The 20,165-nt window shown below is 43.0% G+C and overlaps 1 protein-coding gene across 19 annotated transcripts in view; it reads right to left on the bottom strand.

Annotated features, from left to right (window-relative positions):
• The window catches only part of DLG1 (discs large MAGUK scaffold protein 1), a 1,304,904-nt gene that overhangs the window by 180,420 nt on the left and 1,104,319 nt on the right, over positions 1-20,165 (bottom strand). For all 19 annotated transcript variants that reach the window (XM_086944257.1, XM_086944255.1, XM_086944253.1 and 16 more), the window contains 3 exons: positions 15,485-15,599; positions 11,077-11,253; positions 2,921-2,990 (listed from right to left, as the gene is read on the bottom strand). In XM_086944257.1, the coding sequence (XP_086800383.1) occupies positions 2,921-2,990; positions 11,077-11,253; positions 15,485-15,599 (362 nt within the window). The remainder of the gene's footprint in view (positions 1-2,920; positions 2,991-11,076; positions 11,254-15,484; positions 15,600-20,165) is intronic.

Here is a 20,165-nt window from a genome sequence, read left to right on the forward strand (position 1 = left end):
GGGCTGGGCTGTCAGGTTCAAGTGAGGCAGACCCCAGGCCTGACATCTCAATGATCCCTGTTTAACATATTAGCATTACACATCTTACAAAACCTACCTCTAGGAACTACTACTTCCTTCCCATTCACCAGTAAATCACCATCAGTAGTCGCAAACTATTTTGGAGAAGCTGGCCTTGACAGTATATCGCCTTAACCTTACTGTTTAAAGTACCTTACTGGATGAGCCACAGTCACATGATTGTTATGGCTCTCATTGCTAGTTGTGACATTTAACCTAGAGTGTTACCTCCCATTACAGGTTGTGTGGTGCGGCGGGACTCCGTAACTCCATTTACATCTGATGACATTAGTGCAGTAAGAAGCACAGTCAAACCCCCACCAACTCTCTGCAGCACCACAGTTTAGCTGACATCTGCCCCTTACTACCTCCAACCTACCCTAACCAAGCAAATATTCTGAATGCTTGTGTCCTTGTACTAACATCTGGCAAACTCATATTGATGATTTGTTTAAGATGAAATACAGATCTACATAATAAATTGAGTTAGGGCACCCCACAACCAGCTCATCCTTATAGTTTAGGGCACACAAGTTAGACGGTCATATTAAGCCCTGGGGGAGTAAAGGGGCCAACATGAATACATAAATAAAACCCCACCACATATCAAAATCAAAGAAAAACATTAACAGCACAATCAATGAAACCAACTATCACGACTCATACACTCACAGCACCACAGAAGAAAAACTTTAAATATCACATTCTTAGGCACATCAGATCACCCCAATCTCAGTTCATACACCCTGTATAATAACTCTCACATTCCATGCAAATATGTAGATAAGTGATAGAATTTGATAATATCACATTTGCTAACTAACACTCTTTCACAGCCCTTAATCCACCTCAGGTTAGGGCACACACTACTGGTCTCAAGCAAAATACAGTCACCTACCCTGTGCATAATTTACCTTTGGGTAGACTTCAAACACATCGCCATCAAACACATCACCAGAATTGGTTTGATAACCTGTTTTGCTGAGAGAAGCTCTAACCTCCATAATGGAGTATCTCGACTCTTCCACCACCTACCACTAGTGGGTGAAGCTCCCTGATTGAATACTGTACACATGGCATGTCAGCTGCAACTCTAGAGTTGGACATCTCCTTGATTGAGGTTGCTTAAGCGTACTCCCAGCGTTTGGGCTTCCGTCACTCCTGGATGTACCCTTATAGAATTTCCCAGATTTCTTTAACAGAGCTTATTCTAAATAGTCACCTGCAGGGTTTTGGCTCTCTTCTGCTATTGGGTTTGACTCTATATTACGTGGTAGACCCTACAGATTCATACCATTAAGTACCCACAAGCGCGCCTGCATGTATTCTCACAAACAGAACACAAAATATTTAAAAATATCGACTTGATTTCATAAGTGAAGAATTTCTCAAGCACATGAGAGAATGAATTGAGTGAAGGTCTCTGAAGAGAGGATGCACCCCATTACTGTTTGAAAATGCAAACATATCATTCGTATTGCACAAATACTATGTATCTCAAAATCAACCAATCAAGTTAAATTTTACTTGTGGGGAATTATGGGTTGATGGAACAACTGATGTCACAAGCAAACAAATGTGAAGGAAAGCAATCATTTTTTTTAAAGTGTACTTTTTTGCCAACTTAAACAGGTAATAATTACTGTACAAGATTTGTGTATGCAGAATTTTAGAGGTACAGCGCTAAGTAGGCAAAATGTGTAAAGCAGAGAAAGAAAATGAAAATATAAAAGTCTCAAATCAGGCTCAAAATCATGTGTTTGAACTGCCTGCTAGAAGAGGATGCCATTCCTGCTACTATACAGTTGCTCCTGAACTGTAGTCTTAACTCTATGATTTATCTAAGCTCCGAATGATAAAAGCAGGTCTAAATGAACTCAATCCATGACGCGCTGGACACCCCTGGACAGTGCCAAGGTAGTAAAACTGTGTCAAACAACCACCAATGACTTATGTTGCAAGTGGTCTTCCATTTTTCAATATGGTTGTCCTCAAAATAATTCACAATTTTAAAAGAGCAGCTACCTTTCAAAATAGAGTGCAATCACCTGCACAAAACTGTGTTTCAGGCATAGATTAATAAAACAAGGACACTTTATTAAAAAGGGTCCTATTAACTTTTTGAGGCAGTTGTTACCTATGCTTCACAGCAAATCTATAAAAAAATGTTTTGTGTGCGCTGAAAACGTACTTGGAGCAAGCAAGCAGCCAATCTCTAGCACATAATCAGATGTCAAATTAAGTCCAAATTCAAGGCATCCTGCCTGTGCCTCAAACCTTTGTCTGACCCCTGGGGCTTAGTTCCCTTAACTGAGGTTTAACAGTAATCAAGGTTCTCTTTAAAGTCTATCTAATTTGTGTTTAATGTCAGGCAGTTAAAAGACAAACATTGTGTGAACATGTAATGGGGAGACGAACATGTATGGTCGACTGTGGAGTCTGCAATGTTACCGTGTAGCCTAACAGAAAAGTAGTGACTTAAACTGCAGTGTTAAAGGATTAATACAATAGTATGTCATTATAAAATGTAATGTGCATTGATTACATAAATTGATGCTACTCCTGTGACCACAAATGCCCCTAGTATCATAAATATTGGCTACCTCAAACACAATTTAACTGTCTTCATGCTTTTGTCAATTAGATTCTAACTCACTCCACAAATATAATCGATAGAGAGCCTATAGGGCTTTATCTGGTTGCTATGTGGACGGCTTATGTTACTTCTGCCCAACACCGGTTAGCTACACTCAAACATGCAATATTAGAAGCGTAAGCTGAGAAAAAACATTAAAGTAACTCTTATTTTTAGCCACATAAGGAACTGTGTGCATTTTACTACAACCTACTTTACACTTACCCCTTTGTCTCCCCGTGCCTTTGAATTGAATTTCACAGTCTTTAACCGGGCCCGTTCTTTCTTCTCAACCCTGAAACAAATACTAAGTTAGACTTGTGTCAAATAAGTTTGTGCATTTCGGGTTACTACTTTGGTACTCAAGAGTCACTAACAATCAAGCTTTCATTAAAGGAAACACAAAAAAGGGTAGAATAACCTCGAACATAATGTAGCTTAACATGCAAGACAAGAAACCTATAGACATTGAATGGATTGTTTACATTAACATTTCTCTGAAAACGAGAATATAACATTAAATTGTAATGTAACCACTGGCAATTTTGTTACCATTACGTCTTCTTTGATACTAATGACCAGTATGAAAGACTTCCATATGGCGAGTTTTACTGACCAAAATTACCAATTACCATTTCAGAAACAAGAATCCAGACACTTAGTTGAAACAGAGCGGCGTATTGTGGAATATATTGGATAACACTCAAAGTCCAGTATTTTGTACTGAGCTATGTTATGACTCAAGAGACCTTCGACAATGCCCTCCTCGCCGCCACCGATGACATCAGGACCCTGCTTGACAACGGAGAAACAGCGGCCCTCATCCTCCTGGACCTGTCAACCGCCTTCGACACGGTCTGCCACCGCACACTACGAGCACGCCTACACGACGCCGGGATCCAAGTGAAGGCCCTGGACTGGACCACATCCTTCCTCTCCGGCAGAACTCAGAGCGTCTGCCTCCCCCCCCCCCCTTCCGCTCCACTGCCACCAAAATCATCTGCGGCGTACCCAAGGGCTCCTCCCTCAGCCCGACGCTGTTCAGCAACTACATGGCACCGCTCGGCCACGTTGCCCGTCAGCACAACCTCAACATTATCTCCTAAGCCGACAACACCCAGCTGATCATCTCCCTCACCAAAGACCCTCACACTGTCAAAACCAACCTCTGCAAAGGAATGAAGGCCATAGCCGAATGGATGAGGAACAGCCGGCTGAAGCTGAACTTGGACAAAACGGAGGTCCTCATCCTCGGCTCCACGCCCTCAGCCTGGGACGACTCCTGGTGGCCGACAACCCTAGGAACAACCCCGACACCCACCGACCACGCACGCAACCTGGGATCATCCTCGACTCCACCCTCTCCATGACTAAACAGGTCAACGCCGTCTCCTCATCCTGCTTCAACACCCTCCAAATGTTCCGAAGGATCTTCAAGTGGATCCCCAGCGAGACAAAAAGATCAGTCAGGAGATTTGTAGAACGCTCCCAGATACTCCCTAGCACGCTTGTAAACATAAGGTGCGTACACGGAGACGTAAAGCCATATCAGGTAGCTTGTATCACTATCTACTCAAAAGTAAAATCCATGCAGAGTGAAGGTGGGGGTAGTTGAGTCATTACCAGAAGACCTAATATTGGGGGTAGACAACCCAAACTTCCTATCATTATTACAAGCGGAATTAGAGAATACTGGCCATTCAAAGTCTTCTTTGCTAGCAGCAGAACCCTGGGAACTTGATAGAAGTTTCAAATTCGCCCAAAGCAATGATGCCACTCTCCTTAATGCATGGGAAGCAGCACATGTAGCACAGGCAACCCCTTCTGCCGTAACCTACCCAAGGTTTCTGATTAAGAATGATCTCCTCTATAGAGAGGGTAGACCCAATGAGCCTTTACAACTAGTGGTTCCAAATGCTTTTAGGGAACAAATCCTTTTTTATGCACACACACATTTAATGGCTGGTCATTCAGGAGCAGAAAATACAACACAACACATAACTAAACATTTCTACTGGCGCCAGGGATATACAAAGAAGCTGAAACATACTGTAAGCAATGTGAGGTGTGCCAAAAGAAGAACACGTACAAACCACCAGGTGTTCCACTACAACCTTTACCTATTATAGGGAAACCTTTTGAAAGGGTTGGTATGGACCTTATCGGTCCCCTGCCACGTACCTCAAAAGAGAACACTTATGCTTTAGTAGTCGTAGACTAGAACACCAGATTTCCGGAGGCATTTGCATTGAGGTCCCCTACCACAAAGAATGTGGCAGAAAAACTACTTGAGTTGTTCTCTAGGGTTGGTTTTCCCCGTGAAAAACTGACGGATCAGGGGACCCCATTTGTGTCACGCATGATGAAAGAAGTGTGTAAACTGTTGGACTTACACCACATCCGCACTTCGGCATATCATTCACAAACAGATGGTCTTGTCGAACGGTATAACCGTACATTAAAGGCCACCCTAAAAAAAATATTAAAGGCCACCCTAAAAAAAATGCTAACTGTTGAGGATTGGGATAGACTCCTATCATTGGCTCTGTATGTCTTGAGAGCTCAGGTACAAAGTAGTCTTGGCTGCTCCGCCTTTGAAATGTTGTACGGCAGACAGCCATGTTCCCTGATAGAAATTACAAAAGATGTGTGGGAACATGAAGAAAGAGATGAACAACGATCTGCACTAGAGTACACCAAAGAGTGGAAATCCAAGCTAGGAAAACAGAGACCTAGCATACTCCAATTTAGACAAAAGCCAACAAAAGCAAAAACGCTTTTACGACAATGGGAAGAAATGGAGGAGACTAGAAAAGGGAGATGGGCGCTGGTACTTCTTCCCTCTTCGGCTCAAAAGCTGAAAAGCGAGTGGATGGGTCCTTATCCTGTGGTGGAAGTGTTGGGGAACACAACAAATAGACTACAAATGTCCCCCACACGCCAACAATGCTACCACAAACATCTTGAAGAAGGGGTTTGGTCCACCTCCTAAGACCACCCATCTTGCCCTTCCGATAAACACAAACAGCTCAACACTAGGTCAGTTGCCCATAAACCCAGAACTGACTGACCGGGACAAGAAGGAACTTGAAGAAGTCTTAAAACCCTTCGCAGAAATCTTCTCAGATCTTTCGGGTCGCACTCACATAACCGAACACACAATAGACACAGAATAGGAGAAAACCGTGAAGCAAAAGGCATATAGGATTCCAGCATCCCGGAGGCAAGATATAAGAAGAGAGGTACAAGACATGCTCAGTTTAGGCGTTATACAACCAACCAGGAGCAGCTGGTCATTGCCCATTGTGATGGTACCCAAGCCAGATGGCTCTACGAGGTTCTGTATGGACTTCAGAGCTCTCAATGCCATTTCCTCTTTCGATGGGTACCCCATACCCCGGGTAGATGAACTGGTGAAAAGGATAGGAGAGGCACGGTTCGTAACAACAATAGACCTAACCAAAGGTTATTGGCAGGTCCCTTTAAGAGAACAGGATCAACACAAAACAGCCTTTATTACAGAGGAAGGTCTGTTTGAATTCAATGTACTCCCTTTTGGCCTTCATGGGGCCCCAGCAACTTTCCAGAGGCTCATGAACGAAGTATTAGAAACTCACCAAGCATATTGCTCGGTGTATTTAGAGGACATAGTCGTGTTCAGCAAAACGTGGAAAGAACATCTAGAACACATACACCTTATCCTCTTCGCAATAAAGAAAGCAGGACTACACGTGAATGCAAAGAAATCCAGAGCCGCTTTTACTAAAGTGAAATATCTGGGTTATGTGCTAGGAGAGGAAGTCATAGCCCCACAGGAAGAAAAGGTAAAAGCCATACAGAACACCCCCTTTCCTTCGATTAAAAGGGAATTGAGAGCTTTTTTGGGTATGATAGGGTACTATAGACAACTTCGCAGAAGTAGCCAGTCCCCTAACAGACTTATTGAAAAAGAACATGAAAAACACCCAATTGAAACAACCCCGATACAGCAATACATGCTTTCCAGCTACTTAAACATGCCATTACCACAAGTCCTGTGTTAATACCACCCAACTTTGAAAAGCAGTTCACACTCGCTACAGATGCCTCCGACGTTGGGATAGGTGCCATTCTTTCACAAGAAGGCGAAGATGGGATGGAACATCCTATACTATTCATTAGCCGCAAACTCAACCCCCGAGAGCGCAAGTACCCAACAGTAGAGAAGGAAGGGTTGGCAATCAGATGGGCTGCAGAGAAGCTTAAGTACTACCTGGAAGGGCGATCCTTAGTGCTGTACACTGACCATGCCCCCCTTCAGTGGATGCATAAGAACAAATCTCAAAACCCTCGCATCCTTAGGTGGTTTTTGTTTTTACAACCCTTTTCCTTCGTGATCAGACACCGGAAAGGAAACAACAATGGCAACGCAGACTTTTTGTCCAGAACTCTGTTTCTTCCCAATCGGGAGAATCCGGGGGGGAGGAATGTGACATGGAGCATAGGGAGGATGTGGGGACCCCAAAAGAATGGTGGGTCACTGAAAATGCTTCTCCTCCTTCCCCTCAGGACAGTTGGTCACCGTGGACTGCTGAATCAGACTACGACAAAAACGAGGATTGTTCCTTTAACTGGCCGCCGTCAGAAGGAGAAGGTACGCCCATCCGTGACATCAGCATAGCACGATTGGTGAAAAACCAGGAAGGACAAGGAACGCCGTGTGACGACACCCCGGGAGAAGGAGAAGGAGGACGCCGGAGACACGAGGAGGACGAGAGCGAAGAGACGAGCGAGGAGCAGAGTTCCAGTATCCAGGAAGGAGAGCCAGGAGGCCAACGTTTCCGTGAACCCCGTGCCACATTCCGAAGGGAGGAGTGTGGCTAAAGCAGGTACGGGACCGGTTAACGGGCTGGGTTGGGAGGCGGGGAACTACGTAGCGTTTAACCGCCATTCTCTTAATTACAGCCGTGAGAATCGGTAGCTCCATTCCCACTCCTTGCCTCCTGCTTGTCAACCCCCCCATTGCACTATCACAGCTCCCGAGCACATTGAGCATGAGTAGCATTTGAGCACGAGCAGCGGTGACCTCACTCCCTGGGCCCTTGGTGTTTATAGCAATTAAATATCACGTCCCTTCTCTTTGTTTTGCCCTAAACCCTGAGGAGAATCGCGGAACATCCGACAACGTGGAGACCGAAGACGAAGAGAGTGAGCCCATCCACGTGGACACGGACGAGATTGCTCAACTAAGACACACTTCACGTGCCAGAAAAGTTGTAAAGAAAATAAAACCCTATCCAAAGTTAAAGAGTGTCAGGTCTCTCACTTGCCCCACGCCACAAACGCCTTGATTTAAAGACCACCATCAACAATGTTGCAATTAATTTCAATATATTGTTTTAACAGTTTGTTTTAATACCACTATGCTTATTTACATAATAACATCTATTCATATAATCGCACTACATTACAACTTTCATTTTTTTTATAAAGCCGTGTAAAATATATAGTGTGGATTTCGTGTGAGTGTTATAATCCTGCAGTCCTACAGGGCTGATGGTTAGCCTTCAAGTTATTCATGGGAGGTTTGTGTATTGCAGTCTGCCCGGTTTCCAGGCTTGGGTTGGACAGTTGGCTTTGGCTGCGCTTTCCAGATTATCTTGGATATTTCAAATTGGGCCATATATACACTGGTAAGCCTGCAGAAAAATGCTATTATAACTACTGATGCCTTCCACACAAACTCCATTCCCTCCAAATAGCACATGTTGTGACTAAAGAGCCCTTCCACAAACTCTAGTCTGGTGTTGCTTGTGTTCGGGTCTGGAGGTGACCTGGCGCGGCTGTTCCTTTTGAAGCAGAAGCAAGACTGATTTGCCTATTGAAGGTATCGGTCTAGAGTGGCATAATGGGCAAAAACAAATGGGATGGATAGTGGCCCAAGTAATGGCGAAGCCACTGAAAGCCATTCAAGCATTACATCCATCACATGTGGAACATGTTTTTTGCTTACAGAGGGCTGCATCTGAATGCAGAGATCGTATAGTGTGACGAGGAGGGTGGTATGGTTGACTGCGGGAAATACTGCTAGGAAACCACGTCATATCAAAGCTCCACCATCTGCCATCAATATCTTTACCTCGTCCATCCATAAATCAAGTGAACATGGATTTCATATTCTGAGCTGGAGGGGACCTAACTGAGTAGAGTTGAGAATGTTAGTGCTCTCTCTCGTAAAGGTTTGAAGAGAAACATGACAGATCATTTTTTCAGTGTTGCAAAATGTTTATTTGATATGTAATATTAAAATACTGATCTTTTAATACAAACAATGTACTCATGCAATGGCTAAGAAGATCAAACAAAACAGATTCCTATTGTATGAAACACAACCACCATGATAAATGTGCCTTTAATTTGTGAAGTGATTCAAATCTAAAAGCATGTCCAGTCTGCATCATTTTCACCCCAAATGGACGCGATGGCAGCCAAGTCATGCATTCCTATTCTGGTAAGTGCAGGAAAGGGAATAAGTACTATCCTAACAATATAGACCATAGGTCGGATTTAAAGTAGTTTTTGCACCCAAGTACACGCGAACAAAAACCAGCCATATGTAAATCAAACTCGGTCAAGATCCAATAGGAATAGCCGAGCATGTACTGCCAGGCCGGGTCGCCCCTCTAGACAGAAACACACTCAACCTCACACCACTTTCTGCCTCCAGCTTCAATCCAATGGCACAGTAAGCACACTGGTGCAGGACCAAAACTGGTTTGCATATAACTGTTCTAAAGTGGGACAGTGGGGTAAAAAAAAATGTAAGAATACATTATCAAGTATTTACCAGTGGCTGAGGTTAATTCAAGCATTCCACGCACCACTGTTTGTTTCTCTAAATGAGACTCTGTAACTGCAACAGGTGTGCCCTGATGAGGTCCCATGCTCACTATGCCAAAGGACGCAAACAGCACCACACAAATGAACCCCAATTAGGACAAAAGCAGTCTGGGGGATGCTAGTGTTTCCATCTAGAGGAAACCTGGTCTGGAAGTTTGTGCAGTCTGTTTCCTTTTGGAGAAATACCTAGTTTGATTTGCATATGACTGGTCTCTGTCAGAAGTGGAATAGTGGACAAAAATACGATGGACTGTAATGGACTAAGTAATGGCCATTGGCTGATACTAAGTGAAGCATTATCTATAGGAAGTGCTAAATCCAAACTAGAATCCTTTGGTGGAACTATCCTGCTGTTGGTTTTATCTTCTTCAGCATTTAGAAATTCCTCAAGAAAGAAGAGAATCTTCGTTTGTGGGCCAACTCTAAGTCAAGGCACTGATATCTAGCTTGTAGACACCAAGTAACTTTGTTGTTGTTAACAAATGTCTTTTAGATGTGTTAGAGAAAGTGGCAGAAGCCGATGTGATACCAGGATACTAGTAGGCAGGACAACACAGTGAGAACAGATATATGCATGTGGGTAGGTGTAGTCTAAAGTTCCTCCACACCACTCCTAAGCAGTTGAAAACGACAAGCACCAATGTTGAAGCAGAGGACAAGAGGACTGTTGGCTGAGGGTCAGTGAGAAGAGTTGATAGAATAAAAGCAGATTTCAGCTCTTCTGATCACTGCGCCTCTCTTCGTGAGCCGCTGTGGCCTTTGAAATGCCCATACTGCCCCGACAGCACTAACCATACGGATGTTCATAGGGGATGGAGCAAGGATGGAAAATGTGTGGATGCGTTCAGCTCTAAAGCATAAAGGTGATTTCCATTAGAAAGGTCCCAATCAGCAAAAGAACTAAACAAAACTCTGCTCTTCAGGCACCTTTTGAACATCATGTTTGCCAATTATTCGTCAGTCTGTTATTAGTACTAAGATTAATAATAATTGTATGTTATATACAAAATAAAAATAATCAAGTATAAACATCCAATAAGCGACCCAGTCTGTTGTGAAAGATAAAGTTGAGTAAAATATAACCAATATAACTTGGAAGAACTATAAAGAACTAAAGAAAAAGATAGGGACTAAAAAACATTAGATACCCCATCTCCCCTCAGAATTAGCATTCAGAGTGAAATCACTTTAAATCTCAATTTACACACTTTCGCTTTAAATCATTTATCAAATAAGTTCTATTAAGCCTTGTGCTGCATGGATCCATTTTTTTCTAAAATGAAAAAATTACCCAGAATATATTAAGACTATGATTTTTAAATTGAATCCCTGTAAGGCTGTTGCAAAAGTAATCATGTTACAATGGTGATGATAATTCTCTACGGCTCACCTAATAATTTCTCAGATTTTTTTTAAATTGTAACATGTTCCCCATGAGGCTTTGTTTCTGTTTCACAATTTAGGAAAGATTATTTTCTTTCAAGCTGCTCGCATTTGCTTACCTCCGCTTGCTTGGAATAACTCCAATCTCCTCACTTTCTCCATCCGGCATTACCTGCCGGGCCTGCCACCATTCATCGTCAGAAGCATTGACAACATGCAGGATATCACCAAAATTAAAGTTCAAGCCTTGGCTGGGCAGGCCACTGTCTTTAGTCTTGTCATAGTCAAAAAGTGCTCTGAAATCCACAAAAATAAATACTGTTACTATTCACTTACATGAAAAATCCAAAGGTCATTTAATGTTATAAGAAACAGCAACGAAGGAAGGTAATGAGAGACACTGAGTGAGTTTACATTCCCCGAACAGCGTTTTTCATGGAGTATAGTGTAAGGAGCTTTACAAACAGTTCATTTGAAACCTGTATGGCCAACAAATATTCTTGTGTTTCTGTCTATATTAGGACATCTACCGTTAGTGGGTGGAACTTTCTATTCAGTGCTTAGTTTATGCAGATAGTTGACGGTGGTGGGTGCACACACACCTTTTAGGGGAGTTAGTTTTCATCATCAGACTTTGAAGAAAGTCAAATGCAGAAAAGGGAGAAAAAAAAGTTGCTAGGGAAATATATAAAACCAGGACAAAGGGAGAAAGCAGGAAAGAAAAAAACCTTCAAGAGTGAGATAAAGAGACAGGAGGTGTAGTGTGTTGGACGAAAGAAGAATAAGGTAGTTTTAAAACTTGGGAGCCCTGGAATTGGCCAACCCCAGCATTAGGCAGCACTAGGTTCATAAGAAAACTTTCGGAATTCCACTTTTAAAAAAATATATAAATTAAACACGTGTTCTAATAGCATTAAAACCCTCATGCTTCTGGCTCATATGGTTAGGTAATGCCTCTGGCATGTTATAGGTTCTCTCCTGTAGCCTGGACACAGTACCCTTACTGGATGGTTTACCTGTTGATAGTGCGCAAAATACTACTGTAAAAGCCAAGCGAACTCTGTTACAATGTATTCTCCTTTATTTCGGTTATTGGACACTTTCCAAAGAGTGTAAAATAAGGGCTACCCGTTTCTCCTTTGACAGCAACACCAATACTGAATTATCAATCTTGACATGGGCGAGGAGTCATACAGTTAAGGGCAAAATTTGTGATATAACAAGTTCCACTTAAGAACATTTTCACAGCTTGTTTGTGAACTTATTTTGCCCACTCTTTATGAAACTCAAAACAAAGATACTAAATGTCAGAACCCATCCTCTGTATTTCATTAAGTACACAAATCTGAAATGTTCGGAAGGGCAGTTTTTGTCTTCATTCTCTTTCACCCTGGCTATGTCGCGTCGGAGTCCATAGAGTAAAACCGTTGAGGGGGATGATCTTTTCTGCATGGATTTGATGTATCTGTGGACAGCTCTATTTACTATGGGATGACGGAGGATCTAAATGACTGGTGGCCGCCCTCACTTGGGGATTGTCCCCCTCCCAGTCAGTTTGCTAGGAACCTAGGGGTGCTAATAGACACCACGCTCTCCTTTGTCCGCCAGGTCAGCAGGACTGTTTACACCTGCTGCAGCAGCATCAGGGTTCTTAGAAAGATTGCACACTATCTTTCCCCCGAAGCATGGAAACAAGCCACTGTGGCATTAGTTTCCTCAAGATTGGACTACTGCAACCCCCTTTATGTGGGTATAAATAAGAGCTTCATTCATCGTTTGCAAATGGTCCAAAAGGCGGCGGCGAAGATGGTACTTAATCTCCCCAGGCTTGCATCGGCCTCTTCAGCCAGAAGAAATCTACACTGGCTTCTCATTCAGTCCAGGATCTCTTTCAAGATTCTTTGTCTTGCCCATGGGGCTTCCCATGGCACCGGCCCAGAGTGGATTAGGTCGCTTGTTCACTCCTACTCCCCCAGTCAAGCTCTTCGTTCCTCTAACAAAAATCTCCTTGTGGTTCCCAGGTTTGTAAGAGCGACATGGGGAAGTAGAGCTTTCTCCTCGGTTGCACCCAGGTTGTGAAACTCGCCCCCCCCCCCCAAACTTTCCGCGCAATCTTCGCTTGCTCTGTTTCGCAAAGCATTAAAAACCTGACTCTTCTCTGAAGCGTACCTGTAATAGCATACATTAGCAGATTACAGATTGGATGACCTGCTTGGCGCCTTGATGCCCTTGGGCTAAGTTGCGCGGTAAAAGACTCCTTTCATTCATTCATTTGTGTAGTTGAGGGGACTACAACAAGCCCAGAGTGGGCGGCCAGCAAGCTTCCATGCATTTCCTTCTGTCCTGAAAGCGAGTATCTGGGGGGAAAAATGGAATAACCACAATGTTACGACATTGGTCTGACCTGGGCTATAAAGAGTGAAAGATGAGGAGGTAGATAAGGATGACCAGCAAGTGCTCACACCTTGCCTTCTATGTTGTAGCAGGAGACTATAGAGCTGCTGGAGAAGACAACAACCCCCCACACTGTACAGAACCACCACAAATGGAGTCTGTCACAAATGGAGAACAAATAAAGCAATATACAGAATCGTGAACAAATTTTCCTCTTGTCTAACAAAGAGGAAGCAGTGCATAATTTGAGCAGGCGGCTGTTGCAGGCAGGGACCACTGTCACTCAGTTTTGAGGACCTGCACTTATTTTTCTCATCAAACTTTGTGCACGAGAGAAAAACAGAAGGTGGCAATAAGAAGGAAAATAACACGAAAAGAAAAATATACTAGGACAGGGAGTGTCTGGTGTTGGATGAAAGTGGATAGAGGTGGAATCAAGAATATGTAGCCTTAGTATTATACACCTCTGCCATTTAATAGTATGGGTTGCGGGCTTCTGAGCAAACCTGTGGCCACCGGCACTTTTTCAATTACAAATTAAGCACTACAAGAAACCCACAATGCACATATTAAATAATATTTTATTTTAGTAAGTGCAATACAGTATTTTGACTCTTAGAACTAACTCTGGGGGGGTACTGAAAATTATTTTCTTGCACATTGAAAAGAACATTTAGAGCTACGCTAGTTACGAGGGATTGCTTCAGTAGGAATTGGGTGAAAAAAATATATAGAACTTGCCAATTGGACTGCTTTTTTCAGTTCAAACACTATTTTAACACCCTCTTTGGGCTGCACATTTAATAAAGATATATTTTGAAATATTTTCTCATGCAACCCTTTTATTTATATTACAGATAATATGTGCACAGCATGCTGTACAACAACCTTGTACTTGATAATGTTGGACTTCACACTGTACGCTAATAATGAAAGACTTATGTGCCAGCATAACAGCCTGTTGCCTTCCCCGTTAACTCTGGTTCGTTGCCATGGGAACGGCCGGGATACATCTGTGCACAATTAATATTTCAGCACTCCTTCCTTAGGTAAGGGACACTGTCAGAGTCAGTGGAAACACAACACAAAGGAAGCGGAGCCTGTTCACTACGGCTGTACAAAGCGTTCCCTTCACTTGCCTTGTGAGAGCACCTTGTCAGGGGCTGCCCTGCTGAAAATGTGTTCCCAGAGAATGCAGTGTAAAGAAGGGTACCAAGAGGACTACATTATCATCATCGGGGACTTCATATCCCAGTTGTTCCAGGCCACTCTTCTCTTCCACACCCCACTGCCTAAACTACATGTCTGAGGATGCATCCCATCCGGCTGGTAGACTCAAGCCCGGGACTGGAGTCTTGTTTCAGTCACCGCAACGCCAACCAGTACCTTAAATATGAACGAAAAGCTGTTTATTCTGTAGTGTTTTGTGTACAAGAACCGAGAAAGGCTGTTCTTGTTCCTTGGACTCTCTTTCGCAGGCCTGCCGCAGGACTCTAGCCACGGAAGTGAGGGAGGTGGGAAGGAGTGAGTATTCCACGTGCAGCGCCTGCACTTCTGTGACCCGTGGGTGCTGCCAGGACGCTGCACTAAGCCTTTCCGCACACTTGCAATAACACGTGCTCTCGGTGTGTCTTCTTCAAAAGACCAGGGCAGTGGAGAGGCCCGGATTCTTTAGTGACATCGTTTAGTTGTTATCTCTCCATCTCGAGAGCTCCAGCACTACCCCTGCTTCACTGAGAGTTGGGAAGGAGTTTACAACAAGTCGGGGTTCCGAATATTGCCATCAGTCAAACTCCGCTGGTTTATTTCAATCGAGTCATTTCCACAGGTAAAACCTGCTGGAGTTGGTCTAGGAAAACACGGCACCACTCAGATTCAGGCGCCTGGGAACGGGGGGGGGGGGGGGGGGGGGGGGGTCACAGTGTCTGTTGTCAAGCGCAGCGCATTAAACACGCCGCTTGTAAATACTGCACCCCGTGGTATTCCCTAAGTATTCATTAGCATTGAATTCAACATAGGGTGAATCAGCAATTGCCCAGCGGTGCTGTGTAACGCCAGCATCACTGCCCAGCCAGGGCTGCAGGCACCAGCACAAAGGAGCCCATTCAGCAAGGGGCGGAAGTAACCTCTCACCTAACGTAGAGGGAGCGCTTCTGGCTGGTGCGCAGAGACCCCGAGCCCGAGCTGATACTGCTGTTCATCATTTGCTCCCGGAGATCATGGATCTTTGCTTCGAAGCGGCTGTATTCTGAAAGAGAACAAACACGAGGATGAAATGCGTGCCAGAACGGACAGTCACTCTTCAGACCAGAAGTAAAGTCTATAGCCCCTGAAAGCACTACCAGACATATTATCGTGTGTATGATGCTCTCGGTAGAATATTACACAAAAGACGGAAGTACACTTACGTTACATTCACATTTACCACAACCATGCATTTCATCAGATACACTGAGATACCTATATTGATGTTGTCAATCAGAATATACAAAAAAGCCTAAGGCAGAGCTACATTGAGTTTGCATAAATGTACATCAACAAGAACAGAAACACATACAAAGCCATGCGAGAGCCTGAGGGGGTTGGAGTACGGGGAAGTGCACCTTACAGGGTTATCGATTCTGTACATTAGGTATTTAAGGGCTGATGGATTCAATGCATCTTATCTTTCAGCACTTATCCTGAAAGCATTCCTTATAAACACACATAAGTACTTTCCTATTATCTTGCATATCCATCATTTAAAAGCAGGCTGCACCGACACACAAAGGCTAACTTGGCTGGTGTTTAATATTCTCTGCAAGTTTCTTTGGGTCACGAATTGGTGTTGTGCAACACCTTGTATGACAAACACATCGTGGTGCGAAAACGTCGTCTTAACCATGCAGAGAGAAGCTAATGTAAATGGAGAGAAATTGCAAAGTGCTCATTAAATAAAAATAAAAAAGCTGCCTCAGTGCCATACTTACGTCAAGAGCCTGCCCGGATAAAGTTCCTGTTGAGTTGGCCACCTTGATGCACACTTGTCAGCCCCGTTAATCAGGGAGAAAAGCTCTTTGCCCCGAGTCCGCTCTCCCGAGGTCTGCGCGACACAAATAAAACACCGCGCTCCCGTCAGAGCCAACGACGGGGATCCCAAGCGGCCAGTGCCCACAGCAACGCGCCAGTAGAGGGCGCTCGCCGGCCTCGCTCCTCTCACAACACTTCCTCGCTCTTCGCCAAATAGACTGCAATGTTAAAATCTAAATACAACCACCTGCTGCTGTATCTTTTAAGATACCGATTTTAAATAGATACACTTTCTCACATAAATTCAAAATTATCGGACACACCCACGCAAAGCATCTAAAAGAAAAAAAGGGGTTAGGGTAATAGTAATAAAGTCAGGGTTAATGTTAGTAATATAGCTGGGACGGTTTTTTGTTATTTTTCTTAAATAAAATACATTCACAGTTACCGGACACACCCACGCAACGCATCGAAAAGAAACAAGGGTTAGGATAATAGTAATAAGGCCAGGGTTAATGTAAGTAATATAGATGGGGCGGTTTTTATTGCTTTTTAAAATTTTTGTCCTTGCTTTTAATCACCCAGAATATTATATATAATTATATATTTTCTGGTCTGTGGTGCAAAAACGTTCTGAGCGAGGAACATGCACACAGTTGTAGTATCTAGGCCATAGTACCCGCCAGCATTTCCCTCACATATTCCAGTGGTTCCTGGGGTAGCCTCGGGATAAATAAATCAGTTCCTCCAATTCTGCGGAGTGGTCCATGCCCGCCCTCCACTCCATTGTTGGGGCTTCTGGTGACCGCCAGTGTTCAGCCACATCTGTCGTCGCTAACAATACCACATACAGCTCAGCCAACGAGTTTCGTTTCTACAATAGGAACTTCATCAGGGCTTTAATGACAGTAAAGATCTAAATCCATAAGCCTCAATCATTTTATTTTATGCGTGGGTACCTAGCTGCAAGGACCTGTAGGAGGTTACCAATTTGGGTAGGATGATGCCCTGGGAATTCACACATCATCCAGCAGAATAAGTTGGAGACTATATACTGGACATCAAGGCTTATGGATTAAGATCTTTACTGTAATTAAAGCCCTGATGAAGTTCCTATTGTAGGAACGAAACATATTGGCTGAGCTGTATGTGCTATGGAAAAAAAGAAAAGAATATATTGAAATAAAGATTTTGAAACTACGAAAGTGTTTGGACTACATTACCTGGCGCACCCCCACTTGCTTCATGATTTCCCTAAGTGTGATTTGCTCCGACAGGTCTTTCTCCTCCACACATATTTTGCCCCTGATGTGCCGCTTACACATTTTTGCTCCTCATTACGATTTCCCCTTAAATGCGTCTAGTTCTACATGTGTTTCGCTCCAAAGGTTTTTGCTTCACATTACGATTTTTGATCCTTTGTGTAATTTTGCCCAAAATCGTGATTTTTGCTCCCCCGCTACGTTTTCAGCCAATTATTCCCACCAAATCTAAAGCAAAGGGATACGTTCACAAGATCAACCTGGCTTCTGAAGTGTGAAGCACCTCGGAACCTTTCTTTCCCCATTGACCTTTGCAAAAAAAAAATCAAATATCACAGACACTGAGACCTGACTGCTGATACAGAAACTTTAATCACTGACAAACACTTGGACATCATTAGAACTAACCTACTCTTTTTCACTGACAAACCAGTCAGAATAAATACTGTCTGCTCTTACTTCACAGTCTAAAAGAACAATACAATCCCCCAAGTAGAAACAATATACCGTCCTAGGTTACTGCAACCAGAAATGTAATCATAACATAAATCTATATGAAAATTGGAAGGTCACGATCAAATCCAATGATATTGATTTAAGCATCTACTTCACATTGTTTTATACCCTCACGTTCAGAAAAGCTTCCATAATGGCCAGAGAAAGCATCATTTAAGATACTTCATAACTGACAATAGTCTGGAACGATAATACTACCATTAAGCTCATTATTCCGGGTCTCCCAATGGGTGGATAGCTCCCAACCTAATAGTAGCTAGACAGTACCCTGGAAGTATGTCCCAGAAATACAGTCCAGCACAGTATGCAATTCAGAGGGTTTAGCCACATTGAAATAGGCAGCACTACACTTCTCTGGAACACCAGAGTGGCATCCAGTCTAATCAAATGCAGGTTAATACGATTACACACACACATACTGTGACAGGCTGCAGGACTTGTAACAAGACCAGCTGTTCCCACTCTCAATTTTGCAAAGTCACACTGAGATTTGTAACTTTGCAAGGTCCACTCTATTAGTCATACAGTGTGTCTGAAAAGGAAAAACAATCTTTGAGTGTTATTTAATCAAAATAAAAAGGGCATATTTAATAGAAAAATGCGTACTTTTTGAAAATGCTATGCTATTTGAAAACAAAATGATTGTAACAAAAACTTTTTAAAAGTAGCTCTTTGAATGATAATTCATGGTGGAAGATGTATAGCTGTTAGTATATACTTTGTGACACTGGTCTTTTGTTGCTATCGCTGTTATTTCATAAATCATGTGGAGTCGTTTTATATTGATAATGTTTTTCCTGCATTGCTGTTGATATCCCTGTCTTATGCTTTGGGGTAGTCTGTGCTCTATCAAAATACTGAATTTTAAATAGTCTGCCAAAAGTTTATCCATATTTTCGACAACCACATCATTATGATGGATGCATGTATATAACGGCAAGTATAGTCCTATTTATGTTATTAACTACACATCTATTTTTCTTAACAATATCTCTATAGCTATCTATTGTATATCTCAACGAGGTACACATAAATGGAGCTAAGAAAAGTAAATCTATACATGCCTAGGTAGTAGTACCTTTACAATACTATGTAATCAGAATTCTAGATACGAAATTGTGGCATGCGGTATTTTGTCTCTCAATGCTGTGACATAAATCTGGGTGTTTGGGGGTTTATCTGATGTGCTCATAAATGTAACAATGACAAAATCATTAGTAGCTCGGGACTATTTTTATCGATCAAAAGTAGCACTCATGATAAAGGTTGGAGACCCCTGAACTACACCCCGTTACTTCTACTCTGACAAAGGCCCGCCTGCTGTCAATGACCCTTTGGTAAGCTTTCTCATTAGTCATGAACACACCTCAGACAATGACATCACTGCTAACTATGACCTTAATTGCTCTATCACTAGATATTCCGGTAGTCTGTGCTCCACATCACATTCTCCGTCAACTATCACCAAAACAGCAGCACACACCCCGTGTATCTTAGAAGGACTTAATCACCATGATTCCAGTTTCTCGTTAGAGGTGCAACTTCATGCCCGCTACTGCACTACTGACCCCTACAATTGGCCATAACACAAATCTCTCACCAACCCACCATAAAGGAACTTTCATGGCATCAAACTGAAATTAGATCACCTACATGAAATAATAAAATTCAGATTCTCCAAAATTTGCCCACATATCCTCTCATCTCAGTAACGGATCTCCGTACCTCTCCTGCAGCAAATCATATGACATAACCACTCCAAAGCACAACCACACACACCACTTCTAACACCTCAGAACGCACAGGCAACAATACACAGCGTCCTACTCCTCATGCAAAATAAAACTCCACGCCAAAGCTCACCCTATTTTCACTACATACAGAACTAGATGCCCCAAGCAGATTCTGAGATCAATTTGCACAAGTAATCTTAGAACAATCACTTCCTCTCATACCGTCAACCTCCTAACCACCCATCAAATTAAAGCTGCTCTCCTAAACTGTGGGTTTCCAGTTTCCAATGCCAC

Source organism: Lissotriton vulgaris, chromosome 11, assembly GCF_964263255.1.
Source record: "Lissotriton vulgaris chromosome 11, aLisVul1.2, whole genome shotgun sequence".
In the NCBI taxonomy this organism is placed as follows: Eukaryota; Metazoa; Chordata; class Amphibia; order Caudata; family Salamandridae; genus Lissotriton; species Lissotriton vulgaris.